General features: G+C 43.9%; 1 protein-coding gene across 1 annotated transcript; it reads right to left on the reverse strand.

Moving 5' to 3' along the window:
- Positions 1 to 14,266: 14,266 nt before the first annotated feature.
- LOC111070070 (general transcription factor IIF subunit 1-like) lies at positions 14,267 to 16,321 on the reverse strand. The gene is made up of 4 exons (XM_022360369.2): positions 16,105 to 16,321; positions 15,136 to 16,037; positions 14,593 to 15,084; positions 14,267 to 14,530 (listed from the first exon to the last, which is right to left on the reverse strand). The coding sequence occupies exons 1-4, from the start codon at positions 16,132 to 16,134 to the stop codon at positions 14,329 to 14,331; spliced, it is 1,626 nt and encodes a 541-aa protein (XP_022216061.2). The 5' UTR covers positions 16,135 to 16,321; the 3' UTR covers positions 14,267 to 14,328.
- Between the last annotated feature and the right edge of the window lie 375 nt (positions 16,322 to 16,696).

Here is a 16,696-nt window from a genome sequence, read left to right on the forward strand (position 1 = left end):
TAAAAATAATAAATAATCATCTATAATTTGTGCCTTAAAATCAATCTTCAGCTATTCTAGAATTTTTAAAATGATTTAGTCTGATAAGGAGCTTGTTCTCAGACATATTTAAGTTTAATGCAACTGTAAGAGTTTAATCAAAAATGTAGACCACCGAGGCAAATCATTTTTGACCAGTCCTAAGAGCTAAAATCTTCAACTAAATCCAGTTTTATTTAAAGCAATGGCTTACCACTTTTTCACCTCAAATATTTTATTTATTTCATTCGGTTCAGATGCATCTATCCCATCTATTTGCCTCCCATCCACCAGCTCTGTGGCCAGTTGCCTGAGGCTAGGCATCAGTATCCGGGGAATGCAACTAGGAAATCAAAATGTGCATATGAAAGTAATTTCCACACTTAATAGGATACGGATACGGAAACTCACTCTGGCTATACGTTTTACGATATCCTCTCCTTTTTTATGCCATTGACTATCCCATCCATGCATACATTTGCATCGCTACAGAGAGAGAGATAGAGAAAGAGAGATGGAAAGAGCGGGGCAGAGCAATGGAGCTTTTCGTCATTGAATACATGAGAATACTCGACTCGACCTCGTCACACGGTGACTCTCTCTCTCTCTCTCTCTCAGGTATCCTCCTCCTGCCACGTGCCACCTGCCACCCACAGCCATGCTGAATGTTTCCGTTCGAGTTTCCGTTTGGCATACGTTACCCTACTATGGGATATAGTATATAGCATATAGCATATAGCAGTTACCGTTACCGCTACCGGTGGCATTTCAGCTGGGCGGGTGCGGAATGGGCGTGACAGGTGGGTGGGCTGCGTCTGAGAAGCTGACAGACAGAGGGTCTGAGAGGCCGAAACGGCAACCTCATATGTCTGCTGTCAAATTTTGAAATTATTCTACTTACTCGGCTTACAAGTAGAGCATGAAATAAACGAAAACGAGCAGCGCATGCTGCACTCTGTCAGCTGAGCGACTCCAGGTGAGACTTCAACTGCAACGAGAGAGAGAGAGAGATGAAGTTACAGATGCATCTTGTAGATGCTGTTAGGAGATACAGTTACAGATGGTGTGCCATAAGTTTATGCCCGCCACGAAGAAAAAACTCAACTGAAGCAAAACCAAATGCGGCAGCTGCTTCATTTCATTCCCATTGCCACTGCCGGGCGGAGTCGCGCTGCCTTCGCATCATTGATTTGCTTCTGCCACGCCTCACGCCTCACGCCCCACGCCATATCCTATCTACATCCGGCTCCTACTGCGCTCAGCCGCGATCGATGCTGGCAATTTCGTTTGGAGCTTGGCGCAATTTCACTTGCCATTGTCATGGCTATAAAAAAAAAACCACCAGGAAGCTGCTTTGAGCTGCTCTGATTGACCATTGAAATTGCACGTCAGCTTGTTTGAAGGGGGGTAGGGTGTGGTGCCAATGGGTGGTGTCAGTGATGCTGGAAAGGGTGCCGGATCGGTACACGTGGCGTATAAGTAATAGGCGAGACATGACAGAATACACACAACCAGTAAATAAATGGGTTGCTTCAGAAGAACACACACCACACTTTCCCAAAACAATTTCAAACATAAAAATATCAAAGTTTCATCCAAAAGGGGATCAAATTTTTGTAGCCCATTTGGTTGTATACAGAAATTGAATCGACTGCAATTTAATTATGTGCGACAATCTATTTTCTATTCACCCGTATTTGGTTTTAGAATTTTGTATCACAAAGCAAGCATATCCCAAAATCTCTTTAAAAGTCCCAAAAAGATGTGGCACAGCCACAAAAATACACACAACATTTGGATAAAGTGTAACACCAATACATTATATTTTGATCAGTAATAATAGTAGTAATAGTTAGAAAAAAAATTTTAGTTCTTTTCTTGGGCAAAACGAAAAATAACAGAATTCAAATAATGGAAAATAAGAATAATGCGAATGCCCATGGAGACCAGGAAGAGCAACTTTTAACCGTTTCGGATCAAATGAATATGGCAGAGAAGCATCAAGTGTCTAAGAAGCCGCCAAATAATAAGCTACACTGCCAACAGCACACCAAGGAAAGGGAAGTTCCCATTCCACAAGCGACTTATCATGCTCCAAGCACCTGCGTGGCCAACACACGGAATCAGATAGGATTTTTTCCCATAACCGGTAATCGGCCTATATTTATCCGCATAACGAGAGACCCCAACGAAAATTAAAGTGTTAAAATTTTTATTGTGTCTATCTAAGAGCAAGTGTGGTACTATTTAAAGCATAAATTATTCAATGGTATACCATATCGTTGAGAGAAAACTTAAAACCAAATTTCTAGTCCTCTTTTATTTGGTATTAACTCATTATAGTCAAGACAAAATAACACGAAGTGGGTGATGTAAATTATTGAAGGTTCCAGGAAAATTCGCAAAACTTCTTAAACCATCTTCTCCCCACAGACAGTTTCTCGGTACACCACTTTTTGCACACTTCGTCAATTGCTGATGCTAATCTGGCTTGGTTTGACGCCCGAATAAGTCAAAATATGTACAAAGCAACCAACAGCAGCAGCAGCAGAACCAACACCAGCAACAAGATCAAAATCAAATTGATAGGAGAGTAAAAACCAAGCGAGAACGAGGGAGAGGGATTGGGATAGGGATAGGGAGAGATAGAGATAGAGGAAGAGCTGTGGAAAGCTGTGCTCCCAGTTATTGCCTGGGTACATGAAAAATTAAGCTTGCTTTAAGCGTGCCCCAGAGACAAGTTTACCCCCATCTGAGATGTGCATATATCTTCTTGGTTTCTGCTGCTGCTGCTGCTGTTGTTGGATTTGTTATTTCGCAGCAGACAATAGTGCAGATTTACATATATGTATAGTCTCAGTCACCCCCCCCCCCCCACAGGCAATCCTCTATTCAGCCCGTGCAGGACGTGCACGTGTGTTTGCTGGTAATAAGCAGGAGACTTTGGGAGTTGTTCTTTCAACTACCGGCAACAGCAGCGGCATCTGAAGCAGCAGCAGCATAAACAGCAGCAACAACGACTCCAAGTGGCAAACAAACAATAAAGTCGGGCGCTGAAAAGTATGCTACGCCAAATCAGACCCCAGAGTGCAGCGCGCAAGCAAATTACATTTGCAACGAACAAGGGTGAGGGTGAGAATGCGGGTGCGGGTGCGGGTGCGGGTGCGGGTAGGTGCCATGGAAATCTTCCTCTTGACGTCAGTCACTCGCACATACTTCGCTGAAATATGACACAAACTGTGACGCATCTAATGGCACAGGCGGGTGGGCGACTGCAAACTTACGAGCGGGTAAGGGAAAGTTCTTCATGTGACGCAGCAAATAAATATTTATACAACGCAGACAGACGACAGTCGGAGAGACAGACAGACAAAGCCAACGGAGATAGATGTAGTTAAATAGCTCAAGTTTCGTGTAGGACTCTTACCTGTGCAGCATATCTATGGCGAGAGTGTGCCATGACGGCAGACACACACACACGAGTTAATGAGGCTGCGATGGACATGGCGAAATGGAAACCACAGAGGTATATTAGGATTAGTTTGCTGGAAGTGCATCAGTGCACGCAAGACGCAAGGTCTCAAATGAAATCAGCTTTGTGTTTAACTAGGCGTATGCGTAATTTTTGCCATCAACATTCAAATGTTTATCGAAGTGTTTTGTTAGTTTTATCTATCTTGCTCTCGCTCTCAGTCTCTGGGGATCCCCCCCACCTTCTTATATGCTCGTTCATCGAAGCGTGCGCCTTACCTTTAGCCAAGCGTGCGATAAGAACTGGCAAAATATTAACATTGCTTATACGCACTTTGCTAGTGTATGTGTGTGGTGTGTGTGTGTGTGTGTGTGTGCACAGCATAGGAGTATAATCTTCTGGTGTCTACTACTGTTTTGTTTGCTTTAAACGCATGTGCAAGGCAGCAATTAAATACACTTGGCATAATCATAGCCAGTTTGTCGTTTATCCCACCCAAAATAGCATAGAGAGATGTACACGCCTTCTATACACGAAAACATTTGCCAAAGACAGATAGATAATTTCTGTGGCACCTGGGAAAACTCTTTGCTCCAGGTAAACTGTCTCTCTCTGTCTCTCTTTTTCTCTCTTTGAAATTTAATCACCTATTTGTTTTCGATTCATTTGCAGCGAAACACACTAGCTGCTTTTCCGATTTTAATTAGTTTGATATGCTATTCGTATGTTGTTTCTGCATATTTTCATCTCCGTTTTTGGCATTTGTCAGACTTATGCAAATTTAATTTCGCTCAATCTAAAAATACTTCGTACCTGTTACCCCCCAACCCCTCCAACCGTGTAGCAGATATTCAACGAGAGCTGTCTGTCAAGAGTAATTTTTTCTTTCCCGCTCACATTATTTTTGGTTGGCTTCCTGTGAGGTTGGGCAGTGAGGTGGCAGCCATAAATAAACCAATGCAATCTTATAATAAATTCGTGGGTATTTGCGTCACGGCTCTGCTGCGAGTGAATGCGAATCCGGAGTGCGGAGCAAAATTCAATTAGTTTGATGCTTACGAGTATTAATCGGTGGAAGTGGTTGGAAGTTGAACTCGAGCCAAAGCAACGCCACTGACAATCAATGTCTGCTGCACATTGGACAGCACTAATTTGGCCACAAAAACAGGTGGAAGTTTCTGCACAACTGTTTGATGCTCTTTGGTATATTCCAGGCAACGGCCGCCCAAAGCTGTATCACAACAAGAACAAAGCATTTTACACGCCGCATTGAGCACACTCGATTTTTGTGTGAGCTGTGTGTGAGCTGTGTGCGTGGAAAATTTCTTACACCGTGTTCAGGTCTTGGCTTGGCCTTGTCCTCATACCCATGCCCGTTCTCGTCTCCATCTTGTTGCATACTCGTATGTTTTATGTGTGTGTAAATTCGCATCACGTTCAACAAAATGGCAGAACGTGTAACCCTGGCAAAAGGAAATTGGAATTCGATGTCTTTAAAAACAGCTTTTTCCCTCCTACCCCCACAGCCAGACGAAGACAGAGAGATATTGCCAAAAATGGAGTAAGAGAGAGAGAGAGAGAGAGAGCTGGCTACAACTGCAATCTTAAGAGCTTGCCGTGGCCCAGAGAGTGGAAGTAGCTTAGAGTAATGAATATTTAATACGGGCAGCAGCAAAGCTTTCCCTTTAGTTTCCACTTCTCATTTGCTCCGGCAACCGCAAGGACTTTGCCACCTATTAGGGGTCTGCTCCCTTTTTTCTTTCACTTTTCACTCATTGTGGAAAATTGGTTTTAAATTGATTTACCATAAGCGCACCCAAACGAGCCAGAAGACAAAGCCGGAGCAGCACACTGCCCGCCAATTGCCATTGTCTCTGACTCCACTCAACTCCACTCCGCTCAGATCTGTATGCACATCAGCAAATTAGAAGAAATCATTTTGCCATTGCAGTTGATTTCATGTTCAAGGAGTTCCATCCCGCCTCCCCATCCTATTGCAGTCCCATTACGAGCGTGCCACACAATTAATATGCAGAGCAGTACATGTTTATTGCAACTGCGTGAGGTTGCACGAACGTGTCGCTGCTTAATTGCAACCTGCAATGGGCCACGGACCACTGGCAACGCTCGCCAGCAATTAGAAGTAGTCAGCCAAGAATGAGGAGCGTCACAGCCAACTGCAACTGGAATGTGCAACAAGAGCAGCATCAGCATCAAGGACAATGATGTCCGGAATGGCTATGCAAGAGTCCATGGAAGGGGCAGGGTGGAAGAGAAATATCAGTCAAACCACATGACATTTAGCATCTGACATGCACCTCAACAGTACCGCTGTCTGCCACCGACTTGGCCTTTTATTTCGTTGCACGAAATTGCTTTTGCCGCATTGCCAACTATTGTTAATGTCATTCTAACTGCTGACAGCCCACTGACCCTGCCCCATCGACACTTTAGGGGCCGTCATCGTCGTCGTCGTCGTCATTAAAACTTTAACAGTTTTATGGTGGCAACAGGCCCTGCCGACACTTTAGTTGCGCTTTTGTTTTCCCAACCCATGGCCTACACCACCGCTCCCCCCCCCCACCAACGTGTACCTCACAGTGCACATGTGAGAAAGAAAAACACAAAAACAGGCAACAACTCAAAATGAAATTTTGCAGCTCTCTTGTCCCACGGCTTTCACTTTTACATTTCTGTCGCTGTCCTCTGCTGACGGACGACAAACTGTAACAAATTAAAATCCCAAAAAAAAAAGTGGGAGAGTACTTCTACTATACAATATACGGAGCAAATGCCTGAGAGCTGCCACAAACGTGTCGTTTCATCCAAATATGCAACTACATCAAAAAAGCATGCACATATTTAACTACATTTTTTTTCCAATTAATTGTTGTTGCTAATGCAGACAACAAATTAAATTAAATTGCGACACTACGTTTTTTGCACTGATAATATTTTGCCATTGACTCGCTTCGCTTTGTTGAAATATTTCGATCAATTGAGAAAAAAAGGTGATGAACAAGCGCTTTCATAATTTCTACATACATAACTTTAAAATAATTAAAAGTAAATCGTACTTTTTCCGCCGTACTGGAATTTTGTCAATAAATTTTTTGCGACCTTTCCCAGTCCCCAATCCGCTCCCTCATGGAATTTTGTGCTATCCAAACCTCAAGAGTGAGTTTCCTTACGCAGGTCCTAAATGGCTAAATGCAAATACCCATTTGTTTAATTTTGATGCCCATTAACGAAAATTTCGACTAATTAATTATAAATGAACGCCATGCGTGTGGAGTCTTTGCTTCCTTTTCTTTTTTTTCTTTGGTTAAATTTCTTATAATCGAATTACTTATATAACCGCAGGAATGCCAGACGGTGATGGAAACTGGGACTGGGACTGGGAGGCAGGCACAGGCACAGGCGGACTCCCCATCGACGACACCACTAAGCTGCTTACGGTTAACAGAAGGCTGGGCCCTGCTTGGCTCAGTGTGTGACATTTGCCTTTGGTCGCTGGGGCGTATACGTAACATTTTGTTGCTTTTTTTTGTACATGTAAAACACATACATACATATATGTATTCCGAAAAGAAGAGGAGCGAGGCATTGGGATCCCGGCAAAGTGAAGTGGCAGGGCTTTAGAGGAAAGCCGCTTAATGCTCGCATAAAAAATGGCGACGACAACGAGAGAGACTGAGAAGAGACCCCTGAAAGAGTCCTCGAAACTTGATAAAATGTAAAATTATCGCACATTCATTGTTATTGTTCTCCTTTTTCCTCTTCCCCGCCTATTATTATATGCGAGAGTATTTCTGTCTCTGCTTTTTTCGTCGGCAGCTTTGGGTTAAGTAAGCCAACTCAAACACGCAGCTAAACACACGAAATCAAACTTGAAGAATTACGTTGATTTGCCTTAAAGAAAGACGACTGGGAATCTGTACTCGAATCCGAATTCGAATCCGCTGCTTCTCGCTGCCTGCTCCTTCCTCTGCCAGGAAGTGCGTCAACGGAAATTTTGCAGCACACGCAATGCAAGCAATCCTGAGCGAGGGAAGGTCCTGGGGATGGCCGTGCCGTGCCGTGCCTCTTAAATGGCAGCCAGTTAGATTTTACTTTATTTTATTTCATTTTCGTTTTATTTTTATTCGCCCGCCGAAAGTAGGAGTCAGGCAGGCAGCATTAGTATTTCGCATTTTCTTTTTTTGGTCGGGTCCTGGCTTTGGTTCTCTTTGGGTTGTATTGGCTACACTAAATCACTTTAAAAATTAGCATAATCCGGTGAGTAAATAAAAATAAGTGAACGTCTTTTGGCGTGCCAAATTTCAGTTCACTGAATGCGGCTACAAACGCGATTTTGGCGATTTCTTTTGCTCCTTGCCTACCCATCGCTCCCATCGAAATCTCAGAGGAAGAATACGCCAAAATGGTGGGTACACAGAGAGACAGAGAATAAGTTGAGCATACGGAGATGGAGATGTGAGCAGCTATGTGAGCAGCTGGCAGCCAGGGATGGCAAAGCAAAGCAGAGATTTAAACAGCCGAAAATAATGTTGACATATGTAGGGGTAAAAGAGTTACTCGATGGCTCAATATTACGCAATATTTTCATTAATTTGTGAAACATATGCCACTGAAAATAAAAAAAGAAAATAGCATACAAAAATATTAAATAATTTAATTTAAATAATTTATAATTTATATAATAAATCCCACCTAGCAAATGTCACAAAATCTTTACAACGAATTCCCATTTATTGCCTTCTTTTCTCAAGAGTTCTTGGTGCATTGTTCAGCCCTGTTTAATGTTCTTTTTATGGCGCGGAAAACCCTTTCGCGCGAATTTGTTATTCAAATGGCAGGCACACGCAAACACCCACAAACACACCCACACAGAGGCAAAAAGCAAGCAAAAATCAGACACAGGAAGGAAGGAAGGATGTAGGAGTAAAATGTATTGATCAATTAGGCAGAAATGTTGGATGTTGTGGGAAAGAAGTTGCCCATCTCCCAAGACGAAACTCTCCTTTGAACTGTCGTGTGTATTTGGTAATCTTTCAACCTCATTGCTCTCGCTGTTAATTAATTTAAAAATATTCCATTAATACTTTACTGCCAAAACTGCGAAACATATGCTTGGTAATTCTATTTTAATTTATTTTAAATTAACTATTAACCCATGGCGCCCATTAAGTGTCGGGCGGGGGAGGTGGCAACAGACTGCAATCATAAATAATATGTTGCCAGGGAAATGTCGAAAATCTACTCCTAACAGCACACACACACATACCAAGCTGCTTTTACATGTGCCATGTGGTGCAGGATTACAGGAGAAGGAGCTCTGCTCCCGAAATTGGCAGACAAGGATGCATTCTGTGGCCCGTTTGCTGATTGATGATATGCTGGCAAAAGTTGCCAGGCAAATAAGGCAACAAACGCTGCCAGGGAAGACACACGACACAGAGCCGGGAAAATCCCCCGACCGTGCATGGCAACTTGCAGTTTATGAAAATGTTAAATAAAAGACAAAACGAGATGAAACCCAGGCACGCACACACGCACGACAGCTTGCAATTTGTGTTGCATAAGATCTCCGCTTTCCTCTTTCTCTCTCCTCTCTGGGTTGGGTATAGTCTTTCCTAGTCTGGTCTGGTCTGTTCTGGTCTGTTCTGTTCTGGTCTGCGTTTGCTTCATTCTGTCTTGGTCCTTTCCTGCCCTGCTCGGCCCCTGCTCTGATCTGGTACGTGCTTAGTGGCAGCTCCAAGAAGCTTGTTCAAATGAAATGCACACACAAAACGACAACAGTAAGCAGCAGCAACAATTGAAATCATTTAACATTTGCTTAAACCGACAATTCCGGCCAACTACGTTCTGCAGCTGCATATGCATCTGCATCTCAATTCCGATACACTTCGAATGGTCTCCGACCCGATTTCGAATGCTTGAAATGTGCAGAAAGCTTGTGCCGAAAGTGTTTAACGGAATGTGTGCAACCAAATTGAAAATTTACCCACAAACATGTCAACGTTCTTCTAAAGGGCTGCTGAGAGGATTGCAGGGACAACATTTTTCAGACACGTTCGAAATTTGAAATGAAATATATGTAAATATTTATAAATGGTGTACAAGCTGCAAGGGGATGAATTGGTAGACTTCTTACATTTTTTAATAATATGTAAACTAAAGAATCAATTAAGCATTCGCTGTATTCGATGTTCTAACAACTAAAACTCTTCTTAATTAATTCCAAGCAAAGTATTACCTCCTTTCTTGGGCCCAAAAAAAGGCCAAAGTAACCATTAAAAGAGATTCCAAACTTTAATCCACCAAGTCGTCCCCTCCATTTCTGAGTTCATTCAATCTTTATTTCATAATAATGCAGATTCCATTTCAATTTATATTCCAGTTGCTCCTCCGCCCTGAGGTTTTTCTCACTTTTACATCGAAACCAAAAATGTGTACACACACACACACACACACTCGTGCACACACACACACAGAAAAGAAAACTCAATTAAAACAGAATAAATTTCCATGCTGTTGGGAATAATTACGAATTTCAATTTATTTGCCGCAGGTTGCAAAAGGAAAAGGCTGCGGCAGAGTCAGAGGCGGAGAGCCAGGACTGTGAGGCCGAACAGCAGTTATGGCAACAAAAACAACGACACTGGTGAAGCCAGAGCCAGAGCCAGAGCAATCGCAGTTAGCCTTATGGCTAAGAAAAGTTTTTCCTTCCAACCCAAGTCAGAAGGGTAGAGGGAGGAAGATGAGGATGGCCGACTACAATCGTAGTAACTTACTTACTGACTGACTCTGACTGAGGCCTGGGGTCTGTTAAGTATACGAGAAAATAGTGTCTGTCTGGGAATTTATCGATCATTGGGCAGGGAAAAGCCAACCTTTTTCCCGCAATTATTTTGGCTACAATTTATGCACACTATCCACATGAATTTATAACCCCCCACCGATGCACATTGTACACAATTTTTCGGTTTGGTTTTCCCCCCTCGCGTTGACATTCATCAAACCGGAACCCATAAAGCCAATGCCACAGGAAAATCAATCACACATTTATTTTTCCCCCGTCTGCATAATTAAAATTATGATTTCCCTGCAGTGCAACTCTGCGGTTGCCCGACAAAATGCCAAACGCAACGCAACGTAGCGGTGCGGAACGGAATGAAAAACTTCAATTGCGAGCGTCAAACTGTCACAAAGCAGTTGGCAAAAATGCGACTGCGAGTGGGGGTACGAGCTCAAACAGAAACACAGCAAAGGACAAAGCCGGGGCCAGCCAAAAGTGACAAATTGGAAGAGCTCGGAAAAAAATTGGAGGCGCAACTACAGCGTACACTCAGCAAACTGCCACAGAGCATATTCAGAGCAGGGGAACGGAGCTGGAAATGGAGCAGAGAGCACATGGGAACTGGGGACATTGGGAGCGGGCAGCACAGGCTGAGAACCAGAACCTGAGCGTAGAACCAGAACCAGACCCGGAACATAAAAGTTTATCAACTAAGTAAAATAATGCAGGGCGTAAAGTTTACAACCGCAGTGGCCGCAGTGGGGGATACGCCATACAGAGAGAGAGAAAGAGGGGCGCGGGTGGTTTTGGTGGGAGGGCGCCACAGCCACGGATGCGCCACAACAATAAAAACCAAATGTTGCTACAATTTCTGGTTGCAGGGACTGCGACCAGGGCTAAAAGCATGCCAACCCGGACCAGGGAGCACGTTTTGCATAATGATGAATGACGAAGACGATGACGGCGACGGCGAATGGCGAATGGCGATGGCAACGGTGTCTATGATGTGTGCTTGTTGCAGCCACAGCCACAGTGACAGTCCCTGCTAGAGCTCCGCTCTCCGTTGATTTGTTTATGGAGTGCCACAGCAGTAGGAGCAGCACGAAAAGGAGGGGGCCGCAGAAATGATAGCACACTTTTGAGCGTTGCGCTGCGGTGTGTCAAGCGATGTCGAGACGTCGCAATTGGAAACAAATTATGCTCTAAGCGCATTGCAGTGCCCTGTCCTCACAGCAGCAAGGAGATCACAGTGTTGTGCACATCTCTGGAGAGGTCTTTTGGGTGTTTTGGGTCTTTGGGTGTGGTCTCGCTCTCTAGATTGCTGTCTGATTATGTCTTCATCGGAATTACGTATGCACCGTGCGGCTGGATGATGAAGTGAGCAAGAGCATCATTTGCAGCATGTTTAGCATTTTTATTGTATGTGCACTTCCCCAATGAGCTGTGTTCTGCTCGCCCCAAATTCAGCTCTTTCTGTGGAGTGAGAGTTTTTGGGAGAGGAAATTACTTACGAGTATGTGTGCAGATTGCAGTCTGGATTATTCTTCAGAAGTATTATATGTCCTTTAAAAAACTCGCATCTATTGTATGGATCTATTGCCAATATTTGGTATTATTCCCTCGCTTTGCTTAAGCTTGTCTTTGACAGTTCTGCGAGACGCAAAATAGGGAGCAGGAACTGCCATACATTTGCATCTAATTGGCAGCCAGGCAACGGGCAAAACTTCTCTTTCTCTTTTGCCTTGCAAAACGGTATCCAGGCTGACCGGGTAGAAGAAGCGGGCGGCTGCAATGGCCAGGCGGAGCCAGTGCACCCACTCCAGCCTTCGATGGGACTGTGCTGTCCTGTGCGGAGCTTTAACGACAGGCGCCCGGCGCTCGAAAGCTTCGTGCAGCTAATATGCAAATTCCCTGCAGCTTTTACTTTAGCTGAGTTTTTCTTTCGCTCAGCTCTTTGCTTTTCCCTCGCCCTTTCCTCCTGGATCGCCCATTAGGTTGGGCTACACTCTACTGTTGCCATTGGCGGTGCATCTTTTTGCCTTTGTTTTGCTTCCGCTGCGCCATGTTACCAACCCATGTCGTTTCTCCATTTCGTTCCACTCCCTTCCCTTCCATTCTTCAGTTCTTTCTCGTTTTCTGGCTTATTATGCATTGCACATTTTTACATTTTTACTTAAAAGGCGAAGCGACACGGAGAACGGAGACGGCAAGAAAAAAACTCCGCACACCGCAAAAATCGTAATGAAATTTTTATTATACGACAAAGTAAAATATTTTTATCAGCATTTCTCGCTTGTTGCTTTTGGGGCATAGCGCAGATATTCCACTGGCATGCCAGCGGCTGCGAGCGGAAAGCGGACAGCGCACGGCAAGAAGCACTGGGAAAAGAGGAATAAATGGGCGTGGGCGGAAAACTGGGCCAGCCAGACTGTCAAGTCAATCAAAATATGCCAAAAAGTTTTCGGCTTTCGAATTCTTAAGAAGTGCGGCCATATGGCCGGGTATACATCCGGTCTATCCACCGGGTATCCATGGCCCTTATCTATGGCTTTATTTGTTTAAGCAAATTCCTGGCTAAACACTGCACTTCAGGGCAGAGATTCGCACCCAGACCAATGCTCCGTTCCCGCAGCAGAGTGCCGTGCCACAAATTGCAGCGCAAAGTTTTTTGGCCTGCACTTTGGCTTTTTGGCCGGGTGTCAATTTGCTTGGGCCGTGGCCAGCAAACTTTTCATCTGTTTAAAGCAAATATTTGGACTGCGTAATTTTCTGAAAATGTCTGAGGCGGTTTTCCCTTCCATTCTCTTTAAGTGTCCTTTGTTTCGTTGGGAAGACACAAATCCTTTACAGATTTAAGTGTTATTAAAAGGGATTCCTTTCACTCAGGTGTCTAACAATTAAAAAAAATAAATTTTGTTTTTCTTACAATTGCAGGAAGAATTTTTAAATTTTTTCCTTAAAGGAAAAATGAATTTTTCTAGATGGAGCAACCAATAAAAATGCAGTAAAAAAATGCAAATCAACCAGGCGAAAATTGACAAATTTAAAAGGCAATTCAAATCGTTCCCCTCACCAGTCCCCAGTCGCCGGGGACCGTATCCGTCCTTTTGGAAAACTGTTGACTTTCCAGAGCGTTGTAAATGCGCAGCGGGAGCGGGTGGGCCAGCAACAAATGGCAAAATGAAAACAACAACAATTGCATTCGACGAGCACATGCCGATGCAACAACAATAAAAAAAAAGCCATCAAGTTGAGTCACGATTTTAGTGAAATAAAAAATATATATAAAACAAAAATATTGCCTGCGATTTATTTGTTTTTTTTTTTTGCTCTGTGTTTTGTGAGAGTGTATTTGTATTGGCCAAGCTACGCGGCAGCTCAAAATCTGTGGCGAGAGCCAAGCCGAATGTTGCCCCAATGGGAATTTTACTGCCCCATCCCTTTTCGATGTATCCGCCACCGAAAAAGCATTTCCAAACGGTTCACGCAGCACGATTTTTATTCTCCCATTGCGCCTTGAATTTTTGCTTTTAGTTTTTGTGCTTTACTTTTGATATTTTTGTTTGCCGAGTGCCAGAAATTTCATTAAATTTCATTTTATCGAAATTAAAAAGGAATTTTCCTTTCGATAAAACAAACAAAACTGCAATACACTCAATAAACTATTTTTGGGAGATGAAAAATGCAATGGCGGAAGCTACTGGCAGCCCAGCAGATCTTTCCAAATTTATTTAAGCTTTATCTGAAAGCCCCCGATTAAAATTATGGTCAGAAATAATTGGGTTATCAAACTTCAGCTAGGTGGCATGTAATATACATAAATATGTATTTATAATAAGGTGAAGAAGTGTACAGAAAATAAAGACGAAAACTATCGCCGATAGTGACAAACAGTCAACACTTCGAAATATCGATAGAGCCATGGGAAATACTGCTCGGCGTTTCCAACACTTGACATAAAAAACAAATTGAAATTATTTACTGATACATATTGTACCTCAATACGCAAATATTCATACACATGATGCTTAAATTTCTACTTAATCGAGAAATAAAGTTTTCCCTGAATGGTAGTCTTTATGGGATTGATTTTTTTCAATATTTTCGTCATTGTCTCAACCACACGAATCTTCGAGTCGCTGGTGGCTTTGTTGCGGAACTTGGACAGCAGCTCGGTGGGTGTCAATGGTTTGCGCTTTAAGTAGCGAATCACAGCCTCCTCGCTGACGCCAAATTCGCTGCAAGACAAAACCATACAAATTTATTAATACACTTTTAAGCATTCAATGCCGAAACTTACTCAATTTTACGCAAGAAGACGGCTGACTGTTCAACCTGGGTGCTGTCTTTCTCCTCATTGGGCGGTTCAATGGACCCCTTCGAAACTGTAGGCTGACAAGTACTTGGCGGAGTACTGCCCACAGGCACCTTGCGCTTGGTGCAGTCTTTTGGCGATGCACCACTGCTGGGGGACTTATTGGCCGCGTTATATATGCGCTTCTCCTTCTTGTTGAAGGTGACCCTCTTGCGGGGCGGACCATCGCTCGGATCCTTTTCGGAGTCTGAGCTGTCAGATGATTCTATGGATGATTCTTCACTGCTCAAACTTGAAGGCGTCTCCAGCCCACGAATGTTGAAGGCATCGTCTTGAGGGTTCTCCTGGCACTCGTCTTTCTGGTTGTCTGACTTGTCATCATCTTCTTCGTCGTCTGAGTTGAGCAATTTTCGCAGAGCTTCCTCTTCTGATACTCCCTTCAGCTCCTTGATCGCCTTGTCCTCGAGATCGGGCTCACTATGGGGTAAAACCGAATGATTTAATATTTCTTGCTATTCCCAAACTTACTCTTCGCTGGAATCGGAGATGTAGTCACGTTCACGACCTTCTTCGTCACCATCGTCCGACTCTTCGAAAGCCTCAAAAAATGTCTTCATATCAAGTTCCTTTTTGCCCTTAGCCTTGGCCTTCTTGCCATCAGTAGCATCGACGTCGCTTTCCTTTTTCTTTTTCTTCGCTTTCTCCTCTTCGTCCGATTCGGATTCATCCGCGGAGTCCATCCACTCAACATCATCTGTGATCTGTAGCGCGAGGGTTCCATTGTCGACTGACTTGGGCAGCTTGGACGAATCTGTATCCTCCTCGTCCTGCTCGCCACGGCACCGACGGCGCATCATCAGATTGAAGTAGTTGAGCGATTTCTCGCGACGACTGAACTCCGCTTCCACCTCCTCCGAAGTGAGGGCCTTGTAGCGGTCGATGGGCTGGAACGCGTACCAATCGTTGATTGGGTACGCATTGAATCTGCCATCTGGGGCATGGGTGAACACATAGTAGGCGGCATTCGCACCCACTTCGCCCGTACGAATGCCCTTGAACTTTTTGCCCGTCTTGCCATCGACTTGCAACAGCCAGGGCTGCGCCTCTGGCTTATAGTGTTGCACCACGTTCTTCTTGCGGCTTGTGTCGCCGTGCTGGCGCCAATTGTACTCTGTGCCGGCCCCAAATTTGGGCTTCTCCTGCTCCTCCTCGATCATATACTGTGGCTTGTTGTTCTCCCGCGACATCTTCACACTGCGCCATTGGGCGAAGTCCACGTTTAAATTGTCATTGAAGCGCATTAAATGGCGCTGGTTGCGCACCTTTGGCACCCGAATGATGAACTCGTTTGCCGAATTCTTCGGAGCCTTTGCAGTTGGTGCAGCAGCTGCTACTGCAGAGCTGGCGTTTTTTTTGGCAACGCTTGGGCGCTAAAAGTTACAGAAATTTAATCATATGCAGCGTAGGAGAGCTGTGGAATGAGTAGGAAACACTTACCTTCAAGTTTTTACGTTTCTTAGGCGGCATATTCACTGTAAGAGTTAGTATCACTCCAATCGTATTGTATTTTCACTCAAACCACAGCCGAATGGATGCTTTTAGCTATCGAAGATTATTTTAGCGCACAACACAGAAAAAATTAAATTTTAATTTATTTTACGATTTGATCACTTTGAATTACTTGTGACGAATAACAGCATGCAAGTCAATTAATTTCTTTAGGTGTTATTGAACACAAAAATTGGAGCAAAAAGTCAGCGCCTACTCAGATGAAATATTCGCAGGGGCCACTAAGTATTATTAAATTATATTTAACACCTAGATGAATAGTTTTCCAATGTTTTGTATTCTTTGAGCCGATCAAAAATACCCTTATAGATCGTTAATACCCATATGCATTGCCAAAGTTTTGGGGCACAACCAGAGTCGACAAGAAATCCTTCAGCTGACATAATGCCCTGGCATTACAGAAAGCCGTCTGAGGGCATGGCTGAGGCCGATGTTTGGGGCCGGGCCACAGCTGTCAATAGTGAAGGACAATAACAAAGTGGAGGAGGTGCAACATCAGCAGCAGCAGCAGCAGTAGCAG

The sequence above is a fragment of the Drosophila obscura genome, unplaced genomic scaffold (genome assembly GCF_018151105.1).
Source record: "Drosophila obscura isolate BZ-5 IFL unplaced genomic scaffold, ASM1815110v1 contig_4, whole genome shotgun sequence".
Classification (NCBI taxonomy): Eukaryota; Metazoa; Arthropoda; class Insecta; order Diptera; family Drosophilidae; genus Drosophila; species Drosophila obscura.

What these genes read in the sequence shown, in the direction of transcription:
- LOC111070070 (XM_022360369.2), bottom strand. Translation starts at nt 16,134, where the DNA reads ATGCCGCCTAAGAAACGTAAAAACTTGAAG. An exon ending in AGAAACGTAAAAACTTGAAG is followed by an intron (nt 16,038 to 16,104) that starts GTAAGTGTTTCC and finishes TGTAACTTTTAG; the next exon opens with CGCCCAAGCGTTGCCAAAAA. An exon ending in ATCTCCGATTCCAGCGAAGA is followed by an intron (nt 15,085 to 15,135) that starts GTAAGTTTGGGA and finishes TTTACCCCATAG; the next exon opens with TGAGCCCGATCTCGAGGACA.